Source organism: Lissotriton helveticus, chromosome 4_2 (assembly GCF_964261635.1).
Source record: "Lissotriton helveticus chromosome 4_2, aLisHel1.1, whole genome shotgun sequence".
Classification (NCBI taxonomy): domain Eukaryota; kingdom Metazoa; phylum Chordata; class Amphibia; order Caudata; family Salamandridae; genus Lissotriton; species Lissotriton helveticus.
Window position 1 is genome coordinate 124933238 of NC_136064.1, and position 22989 is coordinate 124956226.

Genomic DNA, 22989 nt, shown 5'->3' on the forward strand with positions numbered 1-22989 from the left:
AACGTTGTTTGATTGCAATATTTCATTTTGTCTACTTTTTATAATAAATTGATATTTGCTCACCTGTTTTCAACCCCCTCTACTTTTTAGGTTTCGCCTCGTCGAAAGATGCGCCGCGCAGCTTTTCGGCGCAGGCGAAAACTTTTGTTTACCAGTATGTGGCTTATTCCCGCCTCTCTGTTCCATTGGCTAGCTCCATAAATGGACGCTAGCCATTGGAAGAGAGAGGCGTCTGTCATTCTGCGAGGCGACTCGTGGGCGTTCCTGAGATTTTTTCTCATCTAGCCCCTTTTATCACGTCAATGCGCGGGGTTTATTGTTTTGGTCGTCCATGTTTCTTTTGGTCATTCCGCGGCCGACCGCCGCCGGAGGAAGTCCAGGTCCAGGTGAGTGTTTTTCATTGTGGCCGTTCCCGCCGCCCCCCTCCCGCTGTCCGTGTGCCCGTTCTCGCATCCCCCTCCCGCTGTCCGTGCCTTTCCCGCCCCCCCTCCCTCCCACTGTCCGTGCCTTTCCCGTCCTCCCCTCCAAGGATAGGAAGGGCCTGTTGGCCTAGAAAGGCCCTTGTAAGATCGGGCACCTACCATGTGGATGTTTACGTCTACAGGGGCCATAGCAAGGTACATTTGTCTTATTTCCTTAGACACCATTAAACGAAAGTGCAATATTCACATATGACACTTTCTATGTAAGGATGTTTACAGAAGTCTCGAGCAGACCTGGTAGTGTGTGAATATTCCCTCCTTTGATTCTGTACGAGCTGCTGCTGATTCTTGTGGGAGTTACTCAGTTACATCCCAGTTTCACGTCCACACCCAGTCAGTCTCTTCAACCGAAAGTAGTTCGAGGCGTGGAGCCAGTTTCTGCTCCGGTGCACGGATAGCTCCGATAAAGAAGTGAATGGGGTTGTCTGCTTGTGTTTACATCTTGGCACCTTCTACTTGGCTAACACCTCCAAGTGTCATGAGCCATAACTTTAACAGACTTAACGTGAAACTTTAAAAAAAAAGTTTGTGTTCAGGACAGGGTAGGTTCTGGCAACATGCGTGCTAGTTGCTGAGTTTGTACATGGTTGCTCCAGTCTCGGCACTTGACCAAACAAGCGTGTGATTGTTGGCAAATGGCTTGATCTTCATCTGCCTGAGATAATAGATATGTGGTATAGAATGCCGTACTGTCAGTATTTGTGTACAGTTGACGAGTCATTGAACTGCTTTACCACGATATAAAATATGTCTACTGTAAACAGTAAGTTATAAAATTATGTCCTGCATCTAGAAGTCTCCTAATTACATGGTCTCACCCTCTGCCATCCTAGTTTCTGTAATCCATTCTTAGCATTATACCTTTGCAAGGGACACAGAAACTCATTTTCTGACAGTGTGCTGTGTGGCAGTGTGTAGGAGAGACAGTATCGTGTTTGTTGTGACCCTATGTCAGAAGTGTTTTGCTTCCCTGCATGAGTGACCAGGGAGGTGCTCTTTCATATCTTACCTTGGAGCGCAGCGCCTAGAGGTGCGATGAAGGAGGAGTGGGGACAGATGGGCATGCAAATTATAATAATGATAGTTGGGACTGAAACAAGCAGGCAACAGGGTGCAGTGTGAGGTAACACTGAAAAAGTGGTAATGTGACATCCTAAGCTTAAAGGAGGTTGGTCCGTGCCTCTGTTGCCTGCTTGTGACCCGGTTTTGTGTGTGTGTGTGGGTGCAAATGCAATAGGTGTCGCATTTGCGAGAGATTAGGTTATTGACTTTGTAAATGACAATGCCATTTATTTATGTTGTCAAAGCCAACACATAAATAAAAATATTGTCATTTACAATGCCAATAGCTCTAACTTTTCCAAAGGCGAAACCGTTGCATTGTAAATGCTTGTTGTCAATGTTACTGATATCCACATTAGTTAGCTTCCGTGATGCCAAATAAGATCAATAGTACTGCGATGTCGCTTTATGTGATGTCACTTCTTGTGACGCAATATGCAATTAGGGGGGCCTCGCATCTTCCCTTTCGCCCGGGGCCTCAGAAGGCCTAGGACCGGCCCTGGTTGACTCGATTTTAAAAGACAAGATTGTCTCTGTTTTACTCGTGAGTAATTGAGGTTAACCTCAAAATTCATATTTTTCCGGGACTGTTTTGGAGCATTTTAAGCTAAATTACTAAGTTTGCCAAGTGTGAAGGGAACTGCATGATTGATTTTCTTTTGACAAGTTAAAAGTCAAGCCGAGTTAAAAGCAGAGCGTTACTGACTTATTTCTAATTATTGTTTCTTTTAACTACAACAAATATATACAGCCAAGCTGAAAGTCAAGAGATTTATTCATATCCTTTCATGTGGAAGTCTGTTATTTCTATCTTAAGACATTCAACATTTAACTGTGCGCTCGAGCGCTGAGCCGGTAATTGAATATCAACAACCACGCGAAGCGCGTGCATTCGAGCACGAAAGCAGCCTTAACAATCATCACAGCGGAGGCGCTCGAGCTGCTGGCTGAGGGTTAACATTCCAGATGTATGGTAGTGTGCGAAGGACAATTTTAAAAAGGAACAATAATTAATAATTACTATGGAGGATTTTAGTGCGTCTAATTGCGCACGACGGCCAATTACTCACGGGCAATTTCATAGTGTGAGTCCAGTTGGCAATATCAAATAAACGTCAAGTTTACTTCCTTTTCAAGTGAATTCCACATAAATCCAAGAACACTTTCTGTTGTTTTACCTTCAGAGAGGCTAAGCAACTGATGACATCATTTCCTGCACATTGTCAAAGAAGAATGTTGATTGGCTACTATCGTTTCCTGTGTATTTGGATAAAACAAGCCCAATTCGTCTTTTAAACAAGCCCAAAGAACTATATAACAACAATTTACTAATTTTTATCTTTCTCCTTATCCAGGGCAGACAACCATTATTCATTTTATTTGTGTATATTGTTATATATATATTGCAAGTGTATTTTATTCAAAATGGATGGTTTTGTTCAACTGCACCTTTCTTACCTAGTCCAGGTGATCCGGTTCTTGAATGGAAACAATGGAAAAATGAATTTTTAGCATATTTAGAAACCATTGGAGGGAAAGATTATACCAGTAAATGCAAATTAGCTATTCTTAAACATTCTTTAGGTGCAGAGAGTAGACGGGTTTTGAGTCTTTTACCACCTGTAGTGCATGTAGGAAGTGAGGATGACGTGGATGTGTATGATATGGCTATTTCACAACTAGACTTATTGTACATTAAGAAAACCAACGAGGTAGTTGCTAGGCACAAGTTTTTAAGTAGGGCATAACTACCCAATAAATCTGTTGATTCATTTTTAAGTGGTCTAAGGGTTTTAGCTGCTAAATGTATGTATGGTAATTTTCAAGATCAGATGTTACGTGATCAACTTGTACATAACATTGGAGATACTAAGTTGCAAGAAAAATTAGTAGCTGCCAAAGATCTTACTTTAGAGAAGGCACTTGACATTAGTCATAGATTCGAAGAGCTGAAAATAGGGATGCAAGAATTAGCTTCAAAACCGATCTCTGAGGTACAAATTGTAAAAAAGAAAATGAGTGATGTTAAGGTAGAAGATACATCTTCTAAAGAGGTTGTTAGTAGTAGAGAGAGCACTAAGTTTAACATGCAAAATACCAAAATGAACAATTATATTTGTTTTAAATGTGGAATACCGGGTCATTTGGCGAACAACAAATCTTGTCCTGCTTTGGGTCAGATGTGCAGATTCTGCAGAAATTAAGGCCATTATTCCAGAATGTGCAGAAATAGGAATAGATTTTCTAACACACCTGCTCATATCAGAGAAGTATCTCAAGAGTCAGAAGTTTTAGATGAGGAACTTATGCTGTGCATCTGTGAGGTCAATGAGAAAAAAAGAGATTCTCCATTCTGTGTAATCAATGTGGATGGTATAGACATAGAAGTGATGGCAATTCTGGTGCTTGTCACACGTTAATTGGTGATAATTATTTTAAGAAGTTTCCCAATATTGAATTATTGCCTTCTGATGTAAAACTGGTTGGGTATGGTAACAGACCCATTGACGTTGTGTGTTATTTTGTTGCGAAAATCAATTTTAAAGGCATTACCTTCTCTGCCAATGTATATGTAGCCAAAGAAGGTTCTTGTCTATTAGGAGGGCCACGACAAAGGGATTTGCTTATTACCTTACATCCCAACCATCCTAAACAAGTGTTAGGTTACAGTGATTTTATTGCTCAAGTTCAAGACGATGAGATAGCTGAGTGGGAGAAATTGTTGCCAGATGTTTTTGCATCTAAACTGGGTTTATTAAAGGATTTTGTTCATAAGATAATTCTGAAGCAAAATAGCACACCAAAGGTCCATAAGGTTTGAAATGTTCCTTTATGGATGAGACAAGCAATTAAAGAAGAATTAGATAGATTGTGCAGTTTGGACATAATTGAAGAGATCGAGTCATCTGAGTGGTTGTCTCCAGTAGTTGTTTTGAACAAATCAAATGGAAAAATTAGATTATGCATTTATTTGAGAGATTTGAACGAGTGTGTGTGGGTAGATCGGCATCTGTTGCCCAATATCAATTAGATGTTTTCAGTTTTGAAAGGGGCTACTGTGTTTTCAACCCTGGACCTATCCAATGCCTATCACCAGATTGCTTTGCATGAGGAGAGTAAACCATACACCTCTTTTATTACCTCTGAGGGTGCTTTTAGGTACAAAAGAATGCCGTTTGGTCTAATTTCAGCCTCAGCAGTGTTTCAAAGAGTGATGCACAAACTGTTTAAAGATGTCAAAAATACATTGTATTTTCAAGATGATATTTTGATATTTGGGAATAGTAAGCAAGACCATACTGAAACCTTATGTAAGGTACTGAGCATTTTGCAAAACTGTGGTATGACTCTTACTAAGGAAAAATGTAAATTTGAAAGGAGCTCTGTTGACTATTTAGGACATAACATTATTTTCAAAGGTATATCACCCAAGCAGAATTTGATCGAAGCTATTCGAGAAGCTCCTGAACCCCAAACTAAAGATCAGCTCAGATCCTTTTTGGGTCTGGCTGAATATTATGCCAAATGTATTCCTCTATTTTCAGACAAAACGAGTCATATGAGGAGTGTAATAAAAAAAAAATCAAACATTTATTTGGTGTGAAAATTGTGCTACAGAATTTTTAAATCTTAAAAAAGAATTATCTTCTACTTCTGCATTAGCAACATTTGATACGCGCTGTAGTTCGGTTATAATAACGGCTGCCAGTAATATTGGAATTGGGGCGGTTTTGATGCAAAATCATAATGGGAAATTACTTACTATTCCGTTGGTATCTAGACCTCCACGAAATGCTGAAGTTAAATATTCGATTCAGAAAAGGGGGTGGTGATGGACAGAGCATCTGAATTAAACAGAACACTCATACCCAGTCAAAAGATCAGGGCTTGATCCTTCACCGTTTTTTAGCTCACTGCACCATCCCAGTTCAGAACCTGGCTACATGCAAATTAGTCTGTCCCTGGCCCAGTGCATCATGGGAACAGGGCAGACCAAACTACCAAGCCAATTCTTTACTGGAAAGGAAACAAGCTTCCGGGGACCGGTTTCTGGCATTGCAGCCGTCTTCGGCCCGGCTTGCTTGAATCCTGATGGTGCAGTGAGCAAGGGACTCACATCTGAGCATACCCTGCCACTCCTATAGTGGCCAAAACGATTCAGAAAAGGGGGTGGTGATGGACAGAGCATCTGAATTAAACAGAACACTCATACCCAGTCAAAAGGTCAGGGCTTGATCCATCACCGTTTTTTAGCTCACTACACCATCCTAGTTCAGAACCTGGCTACATGCAAATTAGTCTGTCCCTGGCCCAGTGCATCATGGGAACAGGGCAGACCAAACTACCAAGCCAATTCTTTACTGGAAAGGAAACAAGCTTCCGGGGACCGGTTTCTGGCATTGCAGCCGTCTTCGCCCCGGCTTGCTTGAATCCTGATGGTGCAGTGAGCAAGGGACTCACATCTGAGCATACCCTGCCACTCCTATAGTGGCCAAAACGATTCAGAAAAGGAGGTGGTGATGGACAGAGCATCTGAATTAAACAGAACACTCATACCCAGTCAAAAGATCAGGGCTTGATCCATCACCGTTTTTTAGCTCACTACACCATCCCAGTTCAGAACCTGGCTACATGCAAATTAGTCTGTCCCTGGCCCAGTGCATCATAGGAACAGGGCAGACCAAACTACCAAGACAATTCTTTACTGGAAAGGAAACAAGCTTCCGGGGACCGGTTTCTGGCATTGCAGCCGTCTTCGGCCCGGCTTGCTTGAATCCTGATGGTGCAGTGAGCAAGGGACTCACATCTGAGCATACCCTGCCACTCCTATAGTGGCCAAAACGATTCAGAAAAGGGGGTGGTGATGGACAGAACATCTGAATTAAACAGAACACTCATACCCAGTCAAAAGATATGGGCTTGATCCATCACCGTTTTTTAGCTCACTACACCATCCCAGTTCAGAACCTGGCTACATGCAAATTAGTCTCTCCCTGGCCCAGTGCATCATGGGAACAGGGCAGACCAAACTACCAAGCCAATTCTTTACTGGAAAGGAAACAAGCTTCCGGGGACCGGTTTCTGGCATTGCAGCCGTCTTCGGCCCGGCTTGCTTGAATCCTGATGGTGCAGTGAGCAAGGGACTCACATCTGAGCATACCCTAGATCGGAACGGTGGAGTTTAACTTCAGTGGGAGGGAGGAGCAGCTGGGAGCGGGGCGGAGAGAGCTGGGCTGGGGGTCACAGCAACAAACTACAAGATGGCTGCGAGCCAAATCTACCACGACGAGATTGGGGCACAATGGCAGTGGAAATGCACAAGCACAATCGGGCACAAAACGATTATTCAGTCAAGGCAGCAAATCGATGGGTGATAATTGCGCACTTTAGCAGAATAGCGCTGTGATACAATTCTATTGCACTATGGCGCTACGATAATGCCCACAATAAAACACAAGTAATGCGAGGTAAGCGCTGTGATACAATTCTACTGCAGTATGGCGCTACGAAAATGCACACAATTAAACCCAAGTAATGCGAGTTAAGCGCTGTGATACAATTCTACTGCAGTATGGCGCTACGAAAATGCACACAATTAAACGCAAGTAATGCAAGCTAAGCGATATGGCAACAGGCAAAGAGCGATCTGGCAGTCTCGTGTTACGATACCAGCTTCTGGGTCAGGGCAGGGAGCAGTGTGGGGAGCGACCGCCGCCGAGGATCTCAGGACGGTCACAGCGCTAGATTGGAACGGTGGAGTTTAACTTCAGTGGGAGGGAGGAGCAGCTGGGAGCGGGGCGGAGAGAGCTGGGCTGGGGGTCACAACAACAAACTACAAGATGGCTGCGAGCCAAATCTACCACGACGAGATTGGGGCGCAATGGCAGTGGAAATGCACAAGCACAATCGGGCACTAAACGATTATTAAGTCAAGGCAGCAAATCGATGGGTGACAATTGCGCACTTTAGCAGAATAGCGCTGTGATACAATTCTATTGCACTATGGCGCTACGATAATGCCCACAATAAAACACAAGTAATGCGAGTTAAGCGCTGTGATACAATTCTACTGCAGTATGGCGCTACGAAAATGCACACAATTAAACCCAAGTAATGCGAGCTAAGCGATATGGCAACAGGCAAAGAGCGATCTGGCAGTCTCGTGCTACGATACCAGCTTCTGGGTCAGGGCAGGGAGCAGTGTGGGGAGCGACCGCCGCCGAGGATCTCAATAAAACACAAGTAATGCGAGTTAAGCGCTGTGATACAATTCTACTGCAGTATGGCGCTACGAAAATGCATACAATTAAACCCAAGTAATGCGAGTTAAGCGCTGTGATACAATTCTACTGCAGTATGGCGCTACGAAAATGCACACAATTAAACCCAAGTAATGCGAGCTAAGCGATATGGCAACAGGCAAAGAGCGATCTGGCAGTCTCGTGCTACGATACCAGCTTCTGGGTCAGGGCAGGGAGCAGTGTGGGGAGCGACCGCCGCCGAGGATCTCAGGACGGTCACAGCGCTAGATTGGAACGGTGGAGTTTAACTTCAGTGGGAGGGAGGAGCAGCTGGGAGCGGGGCGGAGAGAGCTGGGCTGGGGGTCACAACAACAAACTACAAGATGGCTGCGAGCCAAATCTACCACGACGAGATTGGGGCGCAATGGCAGTGGAAATGCACAAGCACAATCGGGCACTAAACGATTATTCAGTCAAGGCAGCAAATCGATGGGTGACAATTGCGCACTTTAGCAGAATAGCGCTGTGATACAATTCTATTGCACTATGGCGCTACGATAATGCCCACAATAAAACACAAGTAATGCGAGTTAAGCGCTGTGATACAATTCTACTGCAGTATGGCGCTACGAAAATGCACACAATTAAACCCAAGTAATGCGAGCTAAGCGATATGGCAACAGGCAAAGAGCGATCTGGCAGTCTCGTGCTACGATACCAGCTTCTGGGTCAGGGCAGGGAGCAGTGTGGGGAGCGACCGCCGCCGAGGATCTCAATAAAACACAAGTAATGCGAGTTAAGCGCTGTGATACAATTCTACTGCAGTATGGCGCTACGAAAATGCATACAATTAAACCCAAGTAATGCGAGTTAAGCGCTGTGATACAATTCTACTGCAGTATGGCGCTACGAAAATGCACACAATTAAACCCAAGTAATGCGAGCTAAGCGATATGGCAACAGGCAAAGAGCGATCTGGCAGTCTCGTGCTACGATACCAGCTTCTGGGTCAGGGCAGGGAGCAGTGTGGGGAGCGACCGCCGCCGAGGATCTCAGGACGGTCACAGCGCTAGATTGGAACGGTGGAGTTTAACTTCAGTGGGAGGGAGGAGCAGCTGGGAGCGGGGCGGAGAGAGCTGGGCTGGGGGTCACAACAACAAACTACAAGATGGCTGCGAGCCAAATCTACCACGACGAGATTGGGGCGCAATGGCAGTGGAAATGCACAAGCACAATCGGGCACTAAACGATTATTCAGTCAAGGCAGCAAATCGATGGGTGACAATTGCGCACTTTAGCAGAATAGCGCTGTGATACAATTCTATTGCACTATGGCGCTACGATAATGCCCACAATAAAACACAAGTAATGCGAGGTAAGCGCTGTGATACAATTCTACTGCAGTATGGCGCTACGAAAATGCATACAATTAAACCCAAGTAATGCGAGTTAAGCGCTGTGATACAATTCTACTGCAGTATGGCGCTACGAAAATGCACACAATTAAACCCAAGTAATGCGAGCTAAGCGATATGGCAACAGGCAAAGAGCGATCTGGCAGTCTCGTGCTACGATACCAGCTTCTGGGTCAGGGCAGGGAGCAGTGTGGGGAGCGACCGCCGCCGAGGATCTCAGGACGGTCACCTGATATCCTCGGTGGCGGTCGCTCCCCACACGCGCAGCGTTGAGGCGCAGCGGTGGCGCCCCATGCGCGCCGAATGTGCGCCAAAGGTAAGCCCGTCTACGCCCGTCCGCGCCTGGACCGCGCCCATCGCCTGTCCCCCTGGTCCCCGCCACTCCCAACCCACTAAAACCACATATGATGCCGCCACCCTCCTAGCCCTTAACCCCGGACGCACACCACAATGCTGCCAAGCCACCCCAGGACGTACCCACGGCCCATTCGCCAGCCTCTCCTGCAAGTACAACTGCTTCAGGACCCTCACCAAACCCACTCCTTCCACACACAACTCCGACTCCAACCGCCTGAAGTGCATCCTGCTTAACACCCGCTCGGTCCACAAACACGCCACTGAACTCTGGGACCTACTCGACACGGCGTCACCGGACATCGCCTTCCTTACAGAAACATGGATGAACACATCATCAGCACCTGACATTGCCATAGCCATACCGGACGCTTACAAAATTATCCGAAAAGACCGCACCAATCAAACAGGAGGAGGCATCGCCATCATCCACAGGAACACCATCAAAATCACGACCAGCTCCGACGATAATCTTGCAACAGCCGAACATCTCCACTTCAAGATCCACACCGACCCCAGGACCACACTTAGAAGCCCCCTCATCTACAGGCCTCCAGGCACCCGCACTCAATTCTGCGATGACATCACGGACTTCGTCAGCCCACATGCCCTCGCCTCCGAGAACTACATTCTTTTAGGAGACCTCAACTACCACCTTGAAAACAAACACGACAGCAACACCACCACCCTTCTAGACAACCTGACCAACCTCGGACTCAAACAACTTGTTGACACCCCCACCCATGCTGCCGGACACACACTCGACCCTATCTTCACTTCCAGCAAGCATATCACCTTCGATCGCACCACAGCTCTCCATTGGACGGACCACAGCTATGTTCACTTCAGCTACAAAACCACCCTGAACCACAACCGCCCACAACCTATCCCTCGAAGAAACTGGAACAAAATCACCTCCGACCAACACCTCACATCACTCAACCAAAACACTCCCACCCTCTCACTGAACCCAAACCAAGCGGCCACCAATCTCAAGCAATGGATCACCCTCAGTTCGGACGAATTAGCACCCCTGAAAAAGCACCAGATCAAATCAGCCAACAAAAAGGCTCCCTGGTTCAACGATGACCTTAAAAAATCCAAGAAGCTATGCCGCACCCTGGAGAAAACATGGAGAAAAAACCCTACCACCGGCAACATGGCCACCCTCAAGGCAGCCACCTGCAAACACCACCAACTGATTCGATCCGCCAAAAAATCAGCATTCAAGGATGGTCTCGATAACAACTCTCACAACAGCAAGGAACTCTTCAACATCGTCAAAGAATTCACCAACCCCACCGCAGCATCTAACGACATCACTCCCTCCCAAGACCTCTGCGATGCGCTTTCCTCCTTCTTCCACAACAAAATAGCCGACATCCACAACAGCTTCGAGAACACCCCCAGTGATCAGCCCTCCCCACCCCCCTCAGATCCTAATCCGCCAACTAACATCCTTAGCAATTGGAACCCAATCACCACTGAAGATACCACTCGCCTAATGAACTCAATCCATTCTGGCCCGCCAACCGACCCCTGCCCCCACTACATCTTCAACAAAGCTGACTCCATTATCGCACCCCATCTCCGTGACGTCATCAACTGCTCGTTCAACTCTGCCACCTTTCCAGATTGCTGGAAACACGCCGAACTCAGCGCCCTCCTGAAGAAACCCACAGCAGACCCCTCGGAACTCAAAAACTACCGACCCATATCCCTCCTCCCATTCCCGGCCAAAGTCATTGAGAAAGCAGTCAATAGCCAACTCGCCGCATTCTTTGAATCCAACAACTCCCTCGATCCATCTCAATCTGGGTTTCGAGCCAAACACAGCACCGAAACCACCCTCATCGCAGCGACTGACGACATCCGAACACTACTTGACAACGGAGAAACTGTGGCCCTCATTCTACTCGACCTCTCCGCCGCTTTCGACACAGTCTGCCACAGCACCCTTATACAACGCCTCAACAACATCGGCATACAAGGAAAAGCCCTGGACTGGATCATCTCATTCCTCGCTGGGAGAACTCAAAGAGTTCGACTTCCCCCATTCAACTCAGAGGCCACTGAAGTCATCAGTGGCGTACCACAAGGATCTTCACTCAGTCCCACCCTCTTCAACGTTTACATGAGTCCTCTCGCCTCCATCGCGCGTCAACACAACCTCAACATCATCTCCTACGCCGACGACACCCAGTTAATCCTGTCCCTCACCAAAGACCCCAAAACAGCCAAAACCAATCTTCACGAAGCCATGAAAGAAGTAGCCGAATGGATGAAACATAGCCGCCTAAAACTCAACTCAGACAAAACTGAGGTGCTCATCCTAGGATCTTCCCCCTCTGCCTGGGACGACTCTTGGTGGCCCTCCGCACTGGGCTCAGCACCCACTCCCACAGACCATGCACGTAACCTTGGCTTCATCCTAGACTCCTCTCTCTCGATGTCCAGACAAGTCAACGCAGTCTCATCCTCCTGCTTCAACGTACTTCGCATTCTCAAAAAGATCTTCCGCTGGATCCCCCTCGAGACAAGAAAGACTGTCACCCATGCACTGGTCACGAGTCGACTGGATTATGGAAACACCCTCTACGCCAGAATCACAGCAAAATTACAGAAAAAACTCCAACGCATCCAAAACGCATCAGCGAGACTCATATTAGATGTCCCTCGCCAAGATCACATCTCCGGACACCTAAAAGACCTCCACTGGCTTCCCGTCAACAAAAGAATTACTTTCCGCCTTCTCACCCACGCACACAAAGCCCTCTACAATCTAGGACCTGAATGCCTTAACACTCGACTGTCATTCTACAAACCCACCCGCCAACTAAGATCGTCCAATCAAGCCCTTGCCGCAGTCCCGCGCATCCGAAGATCCACCATGGGTGGCAGATCATTCTCATTCCTTGCTGCCAAGACCTGGAACTCACTCCCCACTCACCTCCGCCTTACTCAAAACCACATCTCCTTCAGAAAAGAACTTAAAACATGGCTATTCGACAAATAATGATCCTCTCCCCAAGCGCCTTGAGACCCTCTGGGTGAGTAGTGCGCTATACAAATACTCGAACTTGAACTTGAACTACCCTGCCACTCCTATAGTAGCCAAAACGATTCAGAAAAGGGGGTGGTGATGGACAGAGCATCTGAATTAAACAGAACACTCATACCCAGTCAAAAGATCAGGGCTTGATCCATCACCGTTTTTTAGCTCACTACACCATCCCAGTTCAGAACGTGGCTACATGCAAATTAGTCTGTCCCTGGCCCAGTGCATCATGGGAACAGGGCAGACCAAACTACCAAGCCAATTCTTTACTGGAAAGGAAACAAGCTTCTGGGGACCGGTTTCTGGCATTGCAGCCGTCTTCGGCCCGGCTTGCTTGAATCCTGATGGTGCAGTGAGCAAGGGACTCACATCTGAGCATACCCTGCCACTCCTATAGTGGCCAGAACGATTCAGAAAAGGGGGTGGTGATGGACAGAGCATCTGAATTAAACAGAATACTCATACCCAGTCAAAAGATCAGGGCTTGATCCATCACCGTTTTTTAGCTCACTACACCATCCCAGTTCAGAACCTGGCTACATGCAAATTAGTCTATCCCTGGCCCAGTGCATCACGTTTGTGCGGTAATTTGAGGTGGTTGTCAGATGCCTCCAAACTTCATAAAGTGGCAGAGAGGCTTGTAAGTATATTCTAAGATAGAGACGTTACTTAGCAAGCTGATGTGTGCATCCATACTGAGTCATTCGACATTGTCGGTTGATTCATTCTTATAGCAACAGACCCATACTCAATTACATGTATATTAGTGGTTTGTATCGGCATCCAGGCCTATGAGTACTAGATTCGTGATTAATCTGCTTTCCGACATGTTGTACTACAGACTGGGCGTTCCCGAAAGGGAATGCTATTATAAGAATACAGAATTCCACGGTGTGTTTTTTAAGGAATACAGAATTCCACGGAATATTATCATTGAGACCATTTATATGCGTGGAAACTCTGTAAATCCAGCGCTGTTCTTTTTCGATCAGTCTTTGTTGTAGTCTTTCTCCAGCACTGAATTGCTCTATGATGTTCAAGCTGAAATCGTTAGGGGTATGGTTGGATGTAAGGTAGTGTTCTGTGAGCTTTGTCATGGATTTCTTACATCTTATTGTGCTCCTATGTTCACATATCCGTTGTTTGATTTTTCTGGTCGTCATCCCTATATATTGGAGGTTGCAGGGGCACGTGATTCGGTACACTACATTAATACTGTTGCAGTTTGTGTGGGCACGGATTGTCCATTTTTTCCTGGTTCAAGGGATAAAGTCTTTGTGTTCTCGGTGAGATGGCACACGCTACAGTGCCCACAACTAGAGTGGCCTGTGATATTAGGCAGTCCCCACGCATTCAAGATTGTTGATGGTTTACTGATTGTTTGATTGGGTGTGGTGTTAACTACATTATCTCTTATACTCCTAGCTCTCCTGAAAGAGAACATAGGTTTTTCCCATTTCAGGTTACCAGTGTTCAGCATTTGCCAGTGCTTGTTAATCGATTTCGTTACATAGTTAGATGCTGTATTGTATGTAGTGACACAGGTGAGAGGAGTAGTGGTATCATCTTTAATAACATCTTCTAGTAATGCTTCTCGTGGTTGGTTACGTGCCCGTTTCTGGCATTTTTTTTTTTTTAAATCCTTTATTATCACGTTCAATGAAAATACAAGCTTGGGCCTACAACCACTTGGGCCGGCTGCTAGACAACAAAAAGGCCAACTACGTCATGGCATAGCACAGCTCATCAGCCGACGACCCAAGGTACGGCAGCGAATCAGGATGATACTTGTATTGGAATGCATAATTCAGTCACAGGATGAGACAGAGGTTTCATTTTATAATATTAAATGAACGGATCAGGTGCCACATAATCAAACAAAATACTACGAAGGACAGGCCGAGAAGCAGGATATGCATCTTAAGAACTGCTATCACCGGGACACTGGCGCTAAGGCATATGCATCAATACGGACAGCAACACAGTGTATATTCTACGTTAAGCGCCAGTTCACTGGACCCGCCCACCGAAAGTAAGATGAATTTAGAAAGCAGAAGCACTAGATACCATAGAACGATAAAAATCAGGATGATTAATCAACAATACTGATCCAAGAGGAAAGAAAAGGAAGGAAAGAAGAAAAAAAGGGGCCATAGAAATTAGGAAAAACAAAATACCCCCCCCCCTCCTACCCCTCACCCTACACCCCTGCAGATGGCTATAGCCCAACCCCACTAGCAGCGTGCCTGTCGCCCCAATGAAACTAAAACCCTAATAGTAGGAAAAATGGAGGAGGGCAGCTCCATACATGCCCCCGGTCTCCCCTCCCCCCGCCAGAACCAAGAATCCCCAAATATGGTCAAAAAATCTATTGGTACAAAATACGTAATGCTACAGGGGAAACTTAAAAAACATCGCCCAGCCTTCCGGTAATTTTATACTAGCAAACCCCATGTCCCGCAAGACTCGGTGCCGTTAACGGTTACTCCATCTCATCCTTGGCCTTTCCGCACTGACATACGAACCCCCTCCGGACGAGTCATCACTTCCGCAGGATAATCAAAACAACGCAGAGCCATAGCAGAGTTCGAACCAAAACTTAGTAGGGAAATGAAAATGCAGAAAACGCCATCAGGTGCAGAGATACAGTCCCCCACTATAGTCTCACAATGGTGTGTCACCAACCATCTTGGTGGTATCGATGTGTGGGGGAGAGCTGCGGTCCCCCGCCAGTAGCAGTTCCCATCAAAAGGCTTCGGAAAGGGAGTATCCAGTGTTCTTTCCACAATAATCGACGATCGTGGGCCGGACGAGCAAATTGTGGCACCAAGCTCACTACTGTCACACCAAACTCTTGTTAGGGGTGTCAAAACTTCCCACAGTGCGGAATCTGCTTTCTCCATTGATGCGGCCATCTTGTGTGTCACAAGTCTTTCCCCTTCTCTTAGTGGAGCACGGTCCGGCCTGACTTGCACAAATTCAGACAGTCTGTCTAGCACACCTTGAAAGCGGGCTTCCAGACAAACATGAAGCGATCGTAAGGCCGCTAGTACAGTTCTTAGTGACGGTTTGGTCTCGGTCTGTTCCACCATGTCTTGATCGGTCTCAGGCCAATTCACGTCCCCCGAGAGCATGGACTCCCCGTGGGAAACAGGTAACAGTGGAACGGAGCACTGCCGAGGGGGTCTAAACATTTGTGACTGTGGGTTTCCGGGCGTCGCCACAGCAAATCAGAGATCCCAGCCCAGCAAGCGCCAGTAGGGGCAGTTCCGCGCCACCGGGCCAGGGACCCCTGTCCACCACTCCAGTCGTGTACCGTCACCCCTCCGTTGATATTCGCCAAGGATACAGACCGTCAATCACAATGATCCGAAAAATTGTTTTTTTTTGGTTCAGCAGACCGGATTCTGCCACTCCACCACAACCGATGTTGATCAACTGAGCCCTGGCTGGGCCAGTAATTGAGACCCAGGCTTCAAAGTTGGATTAGGCCACAAACTTCCACACAACATATCTTTGTACTCCGAACCGGTAGAAAGCTCGGGATGGCAGCGTTCCGTTCTAGACCGGTTCATAGACGCGAAGGCAGGGCGAGAAATCAGGATTAAAGACATGATCTTCAGGCTGGAATCGGAGGTCGGAGGAGCCGGGAGCTTATGCGGCCATCTTGGTTGCCAGCATAGCTCCTCCTCTCGTTTCTGGCATTTGTTGAGGATTTTGTTTGGATATCCTTTTGTTTGTAGTTTCGCTGTGAGTTCTTTAGCTTGTTCTCGGTAATCACTGGTCTTACTGCAATTTCGACGAATCCTTAGGTATTGTCCGTATGGGAGATTTTCTCTCAAATGCCTAGGATGGAAGCTTTCAAATCTTAATAAGTTATTTTTTGCAGTTGGTTATAGTGTGTTTTCGGGACCAGATGTCCCTCTTCATTGCTGATGATGAGGACCAAGAACACCATAGTTGTAGGATCTTTAGTGTAGGTAAATTTCTGATTGGTATCTCGTGAATTGATCAATTCGAAAAAGGAGATGAGAGTAGTTTCAGATCCTTGCCATATTGTTAGCACGTCATCAATGTAACGTTTCCAAAATAAAATCTGGGATCCAAAAGGATTCTGGTTATTGAGGATGTGCCTCTCCTCAAAGACAAAAAGATACAGTCCAGCTGGGGGCAAAAGTACTGCCCATCGAGGTTTGTAGATACAGGGTTCCCTCGAACTCAAAATGTATTCTTTTTTAGGGCCAATCTGGCGCATTCCAAGATAAAATTCCTGGGTGTCCTGTGTGTCCATTCTCCCTTGTTCAGTACTGTCTCCATGACTTTTAGAGTGTTATTTTGTTTTAGAGTGTCATTTTGGAGGATGCTTGTATACAAGCTCTCTATATCAAAACTGACCAGTAGTGTATTATCATCGATTTCGATTTGGTTCAGTAGCTGTAGAAGATTTTTAAGGTCCTTTAGGTAGGTTGTGGTTTTCTGGACCCTAGGTTTAAGGAAAGTATTGCAAAAGTGAGACAAAGGTGCTAAAAGTGAACCGATACCTGAGACAATTGGTCTCCCTGGCGGAGGGTGTTTGTTTTTGTGCATTTTTGGCAGCGTATAGAAATAGGGTATCTTACCCTCACTGTCGCATAAAAAATCTGCCTCTTGTTGGAGATGTAGCCGTTGGTTTCTCCATGATCCACTAGTGATTTTATTTCACTTCTCAGGTCTTCTGTTGGGTCATAAGTTAGTTTTCTATAGTTCTTATCATCAGATAGTAATCTCAGACATTCAGCCTGGTACATTGTCTTGTCCTGGATCACCACGCCGCCTCCCTTGTCGGCTGGTTTGATTCCGATAGTGTTACACATTTTAAGTTCCTCCAGAGAAGTTCTTTCTTTTCTGCTTAGGTTGGTAAAAGGTGTATTGGGTTGGAGAGCTTCAATGTCATTAAAGACGGCTTCTTCGAAGGTTGCCAGCTCCACCCGTGTTGTGTGTGGAGGTGGTACAAATTAGGATTTTGTGCGAAGGCCGGTTTCATTCTGGTCGTCAATTGGAGTCCTTTCACTGTTCTTTTCAAAGAAAGCTTTTAATTTTAGTTTGCGAAAAAAGCTTGATAGTTCACAATGGAGTTGGAACTTGTCAAGTTTGGGTGTGGGTACAAAACCCAGTCCTTTGTTGAGGACTTCCTTTTCAAAAGTAGACAGAGGTCTTGTTGCAAGATTGGTCACTAGGTCCTATTGCTGCTGGGCCCTGCTTGGGGGGTTTTGCTCCGTGTGGGATTCATCACGGGGGCTTCTGTAGTCCAATGTACTTGATTGGGGTTTCTCCGTCTGCCTCTTCCCCTCTTGCCCCTGTCTAAAAAAGGCGGCCTGTAGTTGTTTGGTGGGAAAAAGGGCTGTGGGAATTGTGGTTGCCATCCATACATTTGAAATTGGTGTGGGTGGTTGTATGGGCCTTGAAATCCCTGCATCAGATGTGGATTCGGAATTGGCCAGTTGCCTTGTGGTCTTGTTCTCCCTCTGCCTCTTTGTCTGTTGCTGCCCGAGCTTGAGTTGCTACTTGTCCAGGAGTCATTGCTAGAGGTGTCTGAATCTTGATCCGTCTTTGTTGGTGCCGAATAGTCAGGGTCCGAGTAAGGACAAGCCTTTACGTGGGAGAAACGTTTCAAATCCTTTTGAAATTTCTGTATTTTCTGTGATTCCCCTGAATCCCCTGAATTCTCCCCTGATTCCATATCTAACCCTGAGTGTACATCCCAAATACAGGTTTCTTAGAAAGTTGATCCCTCTACCCCCAAGTCTCTCATAATTACCTACAACTTATCCTGAATGACACAATTGAATGCCAATGATAAATCAACAGATGTTCCTCTCTTTCAGATTAGTATACTTTCCAATCAGGATATTCAGGTTCAAGCCCTTCTCTATTGTCCCAGTCCGAGGGCAGAACCTGTATTGCAGGTCCAACAGAATATCATAATATTCCTCCCAATCTTGCAATCTATTCAAAATAATATGACATACTATTTTGCTAGAGAATCAAGAAGGAAGATTGGTCTATACCATGCAGGGTTACGATTATCTCCCTTCTTGTAGATCAGGACAGTAGCTGATTTTGCCCACATGAGTAAAAACCTGCATTACAGCATGCCCCCAGTACCAAGGTCAGGAGAGGCACCCATAGGGCAGCATTGGCCTTATAGAAATCCTTGGGAATAGCATCAGGGCCAGGAGCTTTCCAGCCCTTTCTTACATTTATCACATTATTATTCCTCCAAAAGAAAGGGGGTTATAGTGGAGACTTCAGAGGGGGCATTAACATAATTATGATTATTTACCTGATCAATCAATCATAGCATTTTTAAAGCGCACTACATACCCATGAGGGCCTCAAGGCGCTGGGGGGGGAGGGTGCTGCTACTGTTCAGAGCCAGGTCTTGAGGAGTCTCCTGAAGGTTAGAAGGTCTTCTAATGTACCCAGAGGAAGGGAGCCAATGCAAGTAAAATGTTTTATTGATTCTTCTTCCAAGATCGCAACCTTAAACTTAGGGCATTCATCCACTCTTAATGTTGAGGAATTAATTACCTGCCAGAAAGCTTTATTATCGATGTTAGTGCTTACCTCATGTAAAGCTTACCAGGCTTTCTCCCATTGAGGGGGGTTCCTTTTGGTTCTCCACCCATTTATAATCTATTCTACATGCCTGTACCTCATATTTGCATCTAGGAGTTTTATATAATGCCTCCTTCATTCTTGTATGGGCCTTGGAACATTCAGAATCAAACCATACTTCTCTCACTTGACTCTGGCAACAAAAAAGCTCTCTTTTACCCCTTGTGTGATCATTTAAAAAGTCTTAATAATATCACTTGGGTTAGTTGTGTCATCTCTACAGACCACAAATGCTTCACTTTAGCTGTTGAATAGTTGTTTGAAAAACCTCTCAGGCACAACCTGTGACCAGCGAGGGTACATCCATTTAGAGTTGCCAGCTCAATATCTTCAGCCTGTATGATAGTTTGATTACACTGCCAATTATAAAAATATGCATGAGAGAGTTGGATACTCTGGGGAAAATCATCACTTAGTGAAATGGAGTGTGCCAAAATGTAATCATTTAGCAGCATGGTTATTAGACAGTAAAACATAATCAATAATTGCTATGCACATTCCTTCTGTTAAAAGTACACTTAAATGGAGCATATGGGGAGATTATTAGAACAAGTCAGGTCAAATTTAAATATGAATTTGTTCATCATATTCCTATATTTGTTATGATTAAAATGGGATTGGCCGACATTTTCTAGATTAGTAAGTGTACATATTTTCTTGGAGGATATATTGCACAGTTGTGTATTAAAATCACCCCCCCAGAAAGTATCATTTTTTTACTACTTGTTGTATCAAGGCACTCCAGATCAGTATCCAATTTTCATAAAATGCCTGTTATTTCTCATGTGGAAGCATTATTGTTGAAATATTTTGGCTTCGAGCCATTAGGATGGCATTTCTCATGTGTAGCACTCCCATCTTCTCAGGCATTCCTGCATGTAGGAGAAATTTCATTTTGGATCTCACCATGCATGACGGATGCAGTCTTCTGTGATGGCCATGTCCTCTGGATCAAAGGATCCCTCCTCGCCGGTGTCTATTGCACTGGCCCTCCCTTTCTGCAAATGGGATAGCAGGTGACAGAATGGTTGTGCAAAGACCTTGACTTCTTCTCCTGACACCATCTCTCTAGGAGTCAGTTTGTTTGACCAGCATATTTGGTGAGAGCGGCAGACTTCCATGTGAGTGCTCTCCTCGTGTGTGCACGGAGGTGCCATTCTGATTGCTTCTCCTATGTCTTAATTGTGGTTCGGCTAGGCTACCCTGATCTCTTTTTTCTTGGTAGGCCCCTCTCCGACGCTGATGATCTGGTGGTGTTCCTTTTAGCAATACGGTTCTCCCCTCCGGTTCTATTTCAGGCTCCCCTCCATTTGGATGTTGGGGCCTTGCTGCACTCTGCTGCACACCATTTTCCTTGATACAAACTTGTCCTCCAGCTTACTTCCTGTCATTTATTCTACTGCCTTAGCATACCCTCCTTGGGGGAGGGCATGCACTTCTGTTCTCCCTTTGCACATCCCAGACAAGAGCTCTTTCTCTCTCCTTTCTCAAATCATTCCTCTCTTCCAACTCTCAACTAAATTGCCTCCGTATCTTATTGCACCACTAATCAACAGATGTAACATGTAACTTATGTATGTTCTGTTACAATGTTTTTTTGTAACTGATGTAACTTTCCTCGTATAAAGCACTCTGATATCAGATTCATGTCACAGCCCCATACGCCATCAAAAAAGTACCCACCAAGGTCTCCAACGACTGAGACATCCTGCCTGGACTGACAATGACGACGCCCCAAGGATGGATTCTAAAACTGTTATACCACACAATACATCATTATCCCTAAATTTACAACCATTGTGTGTGCCTTTTACCAAAGCACTCTTTGTCCCCTTGTCGGAGAGGGATCCAGAATCAAGGGAGCCACACACAGCGGAGCTGTGGGAATAGCACCCCTTGCTGAAGCACTCCTCGCCCCCTTGTTTGGGAGGGATCCAGTTTTTATGCCTTGGAGTTTCAGAGATCCCTCTGAGAGTGTACACAGTGCAAAGGAAAACACACACAGCAGAAGTTTGGGATCACAGCACACAGGACATCGGACACTATTTTCCCTCATCTCCCAGTTGCGTTTTCCTTCAGCCTCCGCCCCCTTTTTCGCTTGCTCATTCTTGGTCTACCTCCCATGCTCCTATCCTCTCTCCTCCTGAATATCTCCCCCCGGCTGGCTTATTTTCCCTTACAGCTATGTTTTTAACGCATGTAACTTCGCTCCACTAACTTATGTAACTCATGTGATTTGTAAGTATGCTCTGAAACAATGTTCATCCTGATGTAAAGTGCTCTGATACCTACGGGTCAAGCCAGCGTTATATAAAACTTTTCAAATAAAATAAAATATCTTGTTGCTGTACACTGTTTTCCTTAATACAAACGTGTCCTCCAGCTTACTTCCTGTCATTTATTCTACTGCCTGAGCATACCCTAGGGGGAGTGTACGCTTTGGCTCCCTCTTCAATGTTAGACCCCCAAGACTCCAACCATCCCTCCCCCAATGGCCGAGTCACTATTGAGAACAGCTATGAACCGACTACTTACCTGTGAGTGCTCTATTGTATGAGATGGAGTGTATGCTCCCTTTGCCACTGGGGTTCAATGTGTTGCGTCAAACTTCAGGTCATATTAGCACTGACGTGGGGTTCCGCTGGAATCAATGAGGCCCTTTGACCCACTCAACCAGCAGATTGGTGTAGCCCAGTGAAGGAACAGCTGGGATGGCCGGCATCAGATAGAGCATGTTTGTGCCTGTGTATGGTGTCAAGAAGTCAAGGAGGCTGGCAGCAGCCAGACGCAGAGTGTGCTACTACTGTCATTGAATAAGCCACATGACCAACTAATGTTGCCTGAAAACTTGTCATGAGTAAAGAACAGTAAGCCTAAGGCAAATCTACAAAATCTCCACATACAAAACCAAGCCCAGATCAACCAGAGTGCATGGTGCATTCAGCCACAAGGAAATCAGTCAGAAAAACAGGACCAGGTGGTTGGCCAAACACATCGCAACAGCTGCAGGCAGAGAACCCATCCCAGCAAGGACTGAGGCCACAGTCATTGCAGGGAGAGGTGAGTGTCTGGGGAGGCAATACCTTAACACAACCACCCAATTCAAATGCGCAGTAATCTTAAAACAACAGCCAATAGCACACATCCACTTCATACTCACATCAGAAAAACTCACCTCAACAACAAAGACTAGTGAGACGACAGTTGAAAACCAACTAAAGCCTATACTTGCACTCAGCAAGGACTTTGGGCTGCCATCCAGCTGCGTACAAGGGCCTAGGTCCCACTCTACTGCAGTTCCCCTGATTGGGATTGGCTGGCCACACCCAGAGGAGGGAAGTCTGACAGCCCCCAACCAGAACATAAAACAGGTCCCATGTCCCCTCAGCCAAGTCCAATTGGGATGGGTTCCCATCACTAGATTGAAAAGACCCCAATTAGGCCTCCCATAAATGTAGGCCCACTTTAAGTTTGAAAATGAGGCAAAGTTCCAGAAGCCAGGTTTCCTGCACAGGCAGGATGCTGAGATGCCCCATTACACTTGGTAGTCCACGCACGAATAAGCAACAGTTTAGCACCAAGTCATCAGGGGAATACACCAGGTCAATCAGCCATCCCAGTTTGCTACCCGCTGCACAACAAGTCCCAGCCGCGTACCTTACTCTTGTTGTAAGCAAGTTATCTTGCCACCTGCTCTCCCCTAATGCTTTAGAATATCC

The 22989-nt window shown here is 45.9% G+C and overlaps 1 protein-coding gene across 1 annotated transcript in view; it reads right to left on the minus strand.

Moving 5' to 3' along the window:
• LOC144751969 (indolethylamine N-methyltransferase-like) overlaps positions 1–17466 on the minus strand; it is a 133329-nt gene extending 115863 nt beyond the window's left edge. The window contains exon 1 of the mRNA XM_078639930.1: positions 17233–17466. Coding sequence (XP_078496056.1) covers positions 17233–17466 — 234 coding nt within the window. The remainder of the gene's footprint in view (positions 1–17232) is intronic.
• Between the last annotated feature and the right edge of the window lie 5523 nt (positions 17467–22989).